Source organism: Rhinopithecus bieti, unplaced genomic scaffold, assembly GCF_001698545.2.
Source record: "Rhinopithecus bieti isolate Rb0 unplaced genomic scaffold, ASM169854v2 scaffold_35859, whole genome shotgun sequence".
Taxonomy (NCBI): Eukaryota; Metazoa; Chordata; class Mammalia; order Primates; family Cercopithecidae; genus Rhinopithecus; species Rhinopithecus bieti.
The window spans coordinates 630,035-636,034 of record NW_016814962.1 but is presented as its reverse complement, the minus strand read 5'-3'; the positions used below and the strand labels follow the sequence as shown (position 1 = coordinate 636,034).

At 66.7% G+C, this 6,000-nt stretch overlaps 2 protein-coding genes across 2 annotated transcripts in view; both read right to left on the bottom strand.

Moving 5' to 3' along the window:
• Positions 1 to 3,932, bottom strand: LOC108515710 (metastasis-associated protein MTA1-like). Its single transcript, XM_017852808.1, is given in 8 exon segments — positions 1 to 162; positions 235 to 386; positions 754 to 785; positions 1,858 to 1,869; positions 3,460 to 3,495; positions 3,647 to 3,697; positions 3,700 to 3,796; positions 3,921 to 3,932. Coding segments are annotated over 8 exon segments (543 nt in total). The 3' UTR covers positions 1 to 11.
• Positions 3,933 to 4,250: 318 nt separating this feature from the next.
• Positions 4,251 to 6,000, bottom strand: part of MTA1 (metastasis associated 1) — a 47,747-nt gene continuing 45,997 nt past the window's right edge. Inside the window, 4 exon segments of the mRNA XM_017852817.1 lie at positions 4,251 to 4,411; positions 4,484 to 4,559; positions 4,562 to 4,634; positions 5,000 to 5,031. Of these exon segments, the coding sequence (XP_017708306.1) occupies positions 4,261 to 4,411; positions 4,484 to 4,559; positions 4,562 to 4,634; positions 5,000 to 5,031 (332 nt within the window). The 3' untranslated portion in view covers positions 4,251 to 4,260.

Here is a 6,000-nt window from a genome sequence, read left to right as displayed (position 1 = left end):
GGGGGCAGCCCCTAGTCCTCGATGACAATGGGCTCGTCGTTGACGGGCGCAGGCGGCGGCGGCCGCAGCGGCAGGGCCTGGCTCTGGCGCAGGGCGATGGGCTTGTACGGCCGGCGGGCAGCGCGCTTGGTTTCCGAGGATGAGAGCAGCTTGCGGATCTTCCTGTGGGCAGAGGTGGCGGTGAGGGCCGGGACGCTGTGCAGAGCCCTCCCACCTGCCCTGGGAAGGCCCCACCTGGTTTCCTCAGTGGCCATGTAGAACACGTCATCCGGGGCATCAATCCAGTTCATCCGCCGCCGCTTGACCGGGGGCAGGGAGCCCCCCCGGATCAGGCGCACTTTGGTGGGGTAGGACTTCCCGTTGAGCAGGAGGTTCCGGCTTGGTCCCTGCAGAGCGGGTGCGATTCCTGGGCAGCCGGCCAAGGGCCAGCTCCACCTCAACTGCAGGGCTCCCGCTGGAAGGGGCCACGAGCCAAGGTCCCACGCCTGGCCGACCCCCCACCACACCCAGGGAGCTACACAGACCCCCGGCCTGGCCCAGGGCAGCCCTGAGGGCTGGTCGGCCCCACACCGCTGGGCCTGGTCCAGGGGCCATGGCCCCCACGTGCTGCAGCCCCTCTGGTCTTGCCAGGCCTCTTGGAAGCTTCCATGTGGCACCTGGCAGGGCTGGCCGGGCCTCTTCTCAACACCCCAGAGAGCTATGCGGTACACAAGGGCGAGCACACGGTATCCCATCATGGGCTGTTCCTCTTACCATGTGCCTGGTCTGTCCGTGGTTTGCCAGACCTGACGAGAAATGGAGAAGAGAAATGAGGCCCCGAGACCGCGCGTCCTGCACTCCCACCACCCACCACGGCCTCGGCCACCTTGGACGATGGGCCGGGGCCACCTGCCAACCAAGCCACAGCCCACACCCAGGATGGGCCTGGGGGACGTGGGGCTTCGCCTCCCTGGGTCCTGGGCTGCCTGGTGGCCCCACAGCTCTCTGGCCAGAGACACATTGGCTTGGCTCCATGCAGGAGGCCAGGAGCCTTGGACCTGACAGCCGCCTCCCTGCACAGGGGCCAGGCTGCCCACCCACTTGCCCACCTGTGCCGAGACAAGCAAAGCCTCACAAGGCTGTCAGTCCAGCAGCGGCACAAGCCCCTCTGCAGGGCAGCCATACCGTGGCTGGCACTGTCCCACCAGGAGGCTGGGCTTCTTCCCAAGGCTCCGAGAGAGCCGCCACCCTGGCCAGAAACAGGTCACCACCCACTGCCCGGCTGGGCCCGAGCCACCCTGGCATGTGCTCGGGGATGGGGTGCCAGAGACCTCTGACTTCCCACAGTGCAGGGTGAGGAGCCCAAGGGGCACTGCGGGAGTTGGGCCAAGAGGCGGGGTCCATGCTCCTGGTCACCCCAGCTGGGCCCAGGACCACCGCTGCTCTCCCCCACTGCCCTGCCTGTGTGAGTGTGGGTGTGTGCATGTGGGAGCTGGTCCCAGGATGGCTCGGCTCCCAGCAGGACCAGCCCAGAGAGGACAGGACATCATACTCAACTCAGGTGCCAGGGCCCAGGGGCATTGGAGCAACCTGCCAGCTCCAAAAACACTGCTTAGCTGAGGCCCATCCCTTAAGGAACAGAAGCGGCCTGTCCAGCCCCTCCCCACCTGTAGCCGCCTCCTAACTCGGGGCCCTGGAGCCCTGGAGCCCTGGGTCAGCCTTTCCCTACCAGTTTGCTTAGCTCTGCTGGGCAGGGTCAGGTGGGGGCCCAGGTGCCTGATCCACAGTGCTCCTGAACAGGAGCGGCCATACCTCAGGGCACCTGCCACAGGCCAAGGCCCAGCACCCAGGGCTGGCCAGTAGCACAAAACTACTTACCCAGGTAAGTGCCTACCAGAGCGGTGGACAGCAGAGGGAAGAAAACACATGCTTTAGGTTAGTGAGCCACACGCACCCATCTGCAGGCCCCGCAGGTGGGGACAGAGCAGCAGACTGCATGGGCAAATGGCCGGGTTAGAGCGCTAGGGCCCCGTGCTGTGGGCAGGCTCAGCTCACGCCTACCCGGGCTGGACAGAGACCCCATCTCGTGTGTGCCAATGCCCCCGGGCGGCATCTTCACCCAGCCAGCCCCCTCCAGCGCCCAGGTACTGGCCACTACACGTCAGGACAGGCGCTTCCTCTGTGGCTGACCCCTCTGAGCCCAGGGCCCGCCCAGCCAGGCGGCGAGTGGTGGTACTCTCTCACAACCACCGCACAGCTGGGACTGAAGTGTGCAGTGTGGAAAATTCAATGGGAATAAATAAGCTTTTATCTAACTTGCTGGTTAACCGCTTTTCACAAAACAAAACAAAAAGTTCGAAGACGCCTGCTGACAAGGACTCCCTCCTGTTTCTACCAGTTCTCATGGGGTTGTTCCCCGCCATTGGGAACAGACCAGTAAAGCCAGCCCACAGTGGGCTGGCCCTGGGCCCAGGACTAGACAATGGGGGCAGCCCCAATACCAGATGCCTGGGAGGGCGCCCCAGGAAAGGAGGGGGGCTGGGGTGAGACAGAGACACCGCCAAGGGCGGTCGGGCAGAGGCTGCACGGACAGGCCAGGGGTGCGTGTCCAGACAGGTGGAGATGGCGGAGCCTGGCACCCGATCTCAGGCCCACCCTGCGCTGCAGCTGGCGTGCTGACCCCGCGGGACGTGCTTGCCAGGGCACCCAGCAGCCTTGAGAGAATGCCCTGAGGGGACAAGGCTGGCTGGGCTGGACGGCCACTGCCCATATCCACCTCCAGGTCCCCACACCGGCCCTGCTGCCCTGGCCAGCACCCTCAGTGAAAGCCGCCTGGGGAAGGGGCTCCAGGCACTTCCACACTGGCAGGCCCAGCACTTGTACCCCCGGAGGCCCAGGCCTGGGTGCACACCCGGGCCCACACACCTGGCCCCCCCATGCTGGGCTTGGTCTTATCTGCTCTTCCCCGAGGGGCCTGGGGTCCCGCAGCCCCTGCTCCAACCAACCAGCACAGAGCACCTGAGCCAATTCTCCGACAGAAGTCACCAATGTGTGCAAGCTCAGTTGCCCACGACCCACACAGACACCCCGACCATTCCCTCCCCACTGTCCCGCCTAGCAGGCGCACGAAAGGATTGCAGGCACAGCACGGGCGGCCCCAGGAGCTGAGGCTGGCAGCATGCGGGCAGTCACAGCGCGATGGCAGACAGCGCAGGCAGGGGCGCCAGGGCCACACGTGCCAGGACAGTCCACTGACAGGGTGTGGGGCCAGGGGCCGAGGGCCAGATGCCTGGGCTCAGGGGTCTTCACCAAGGGACCAGTGATGTCAGGAGGAACGTGGGGACTGGGCTGTGGCTGGGCTCACGTGGACTGCCCCAAGCATGGGCCCTGGGCCGCCCGCCGCGGGGACACACTCAGCAGCACAGCACAGGCATCACGGGCGGGGCCGGCGCAGCGCCCGCCCGCGGCCCCAGGCCTTACCCCTACTGGGCATCAAGAGGCGCTTCTTCATGTTGCCTGGCAGCGCCGGGGTGGGAGAGAGGGAGAGAAGACAGCGTCAGCACGCACCGCGGGTGCCCCGGGCGGGGCGGGCCGGACTCACCGGGCGGGGAGGGCCACACTCACCGGGCGGGGCGGGCCCGGATTCACCGGGCGAGGGGCCACTCACCGTCCACCCCGTTGTGCTGCTCATAGCTGCGCTTGCCCAGGATGGTGGGGAGCCGTTGTTGATGACAGGGGCCGCCTTGGCGGGCGTCAGGCTGCTGAGCACGCTGGACACACTCTTCACGGGGTCAGGCTTCGGGGACGGGGTGGGTCTCTGCCGGGAATGACACAGGCAGAGCTAGTCGCCTCTGCCCAGCAGGGGATGGGCAGGCAGGCCCAGGCTCCAGCCCTCATGGTTCTGGGATACGACCAGGAACTAAGCTCCACGTGGCTCCCACCCGAGGCCCCATCCTGACTGGGCGGGAAGCAGGGAGGTCACCACAGAGCCAGGAGCCCAGGAGCACCAAGGGCTCTCCGCAAGACGTGTGCCCAGGCCAAGCCTGCACCTCAGGGCTTCCAGAGAGCAGGGAGACCACCCGGCAGGGGCCAGGCCCCTCAGCCGCTGCACAACACGATCCACACACAGGCCCGTGAGCACAACGCGTATTCAACAGCCCCATGCCCAGGCCTCCAGAGCTGCTGGTGGAGGGCTGGCTGCTGGTCAGACAGCGAACCGACCGTCCAGCCAGCCTGGCCAGGGACACAGCTGCTGAGGACCAGCACTGANTGGGGCAGCCCCTAGTCCTCGATGACAATGGGCTCGTCGTTGACGGGCGCAGGCGGCGGCGGCCGCAGCGGCAGGGCCTGGCTCTGGCGCAGGGCGATGGGCTTGTACGGCCGGCGGGCAGCGCGCTTGGTTTCCGAGGATGAGAGCAGCTTGCGGATCTTCCTGTGGGCAGAGGTGGCGGTGAGGGCCGGGACGCTGTGCAGAGCCCTCCCACCTGCCCTGGGAAGGCCCCACCTGGTTTCCTCAGTGGCCATGTAGAACACGTCATCCGGGGCATCAATCCAGTTCATCCGCCGCCGCTTGACCGGGGCAGGGAGCCCCCCCGGATCAGGCGCACTTTGGTGGGGTAGGACTTCCCGTTGAGCAGGAGGTTCCGGCTTGGTCCCTGCAGAGCGGGTGCGATTCCTGGGCAGCCGGCCAAGGGCCAGCTCCACCTCAACTGCAGGGCTCCCGCTGGAAGGGGCCACGAGCCAAGGTCCCACGCCTGGCCGACCCCCCACCACACCCAGGGAGCTACACAGACCCCGGCCTGGCCCAGGGCAGCCCTGAGGGCTGGTCGGCCCCACACCGCTGGGCCTGGTCCAGGGGCCATGGCCCCACGTGCTGCAGCCCCTCTGGTCTTGCCAGGCCTCTTGGAAGCTTCCATGTGGCACCTGGCAGGGCTGGCCGGGCCTCTTCTCAACACCCCAGAGAGCTATGCGGTACACAAGGGCGAGCACACGGTATCCCATCATGGGCTGTTCCTCTTACCATGTGCCTGGTCTGTCCGTGGTTTGCCAGACCTGACGAGAAATGGAGAAGAGAAATGAGGCCCCGAGACCGCGCGTCCTGCACTCCCACCACCCACCACGGCCTCGGCCACCTTGGACGATGGGCCGGGGCCACCTGCCAACCAAGCCACAGCCCACACCCAGGATGGGCCTGGGGACGTGGGGCTTCGCCTCCCTGGGTCCTGGGCTGCCTGGTGGCCCCACAGCTCTCTGGCCAGAGACACATTGGCTTGGCTCCATGCAGGAGGCCAGGAGCCTTGGACCTGACAGCCGCCTCCCTGCACAGGGGCCAGGCTGCCCACCCACTTGCCCACCTGTGCCGAGACAAGCAAAGCCTCACAAGGCTGTCAGTCCAGCAGCGGCACAAGCCCCTCTGCAGGGCAGCCATACCGTGGCTGGCACTGTCCCACCAGGAGGCTGGGCTTCTTCCCAAGGCTCCGAGAGAGCCGCCACCCTGGCCAGAAACAGGTCACCACCCACTGCCCGGCTGGGCCCGAGCCACCCTGGCATGTGCTCGGGGATGGGGTGCCAGAGACCTCTGACTTCCCACAGTGCAGGGTGAGGAGCCCAAGGGGCACTGCGGGAGTTGGGCCAAGAGGCGGGGTCCATGCTCCTGGTCACCCCAGCTGGGCCCAGGACCACCGCTGCTCTCCCCACTGCCCTGCCTGTGTGAGTGTGGGTGTGTGCATGTGGGAGCTGGTCCCAGGATGGCTCGGCTCCCAGCAGGACCAGCCCAGAGAGGACAGGACATCATACTCAACTCAGGTGCCAGGGCCCAGGGGCATTGGAGCAACCTGCCAGCTCCAAAACACTGCTTAGCTGAGGCCCATCCCTTAAGGAACAGAAGCGGCCTGTCCAGCCCCTCCCCACCTGTAGCCGCCTCCTAACTCGGGGCCCTGGAGCCCTGGAGCCCTGGGTCAGCCTTTCCCTACCAGTTTGCTTAGCTCTGCTGGGCAGGGTCAGGTGGGGCCCAGGTGCCTG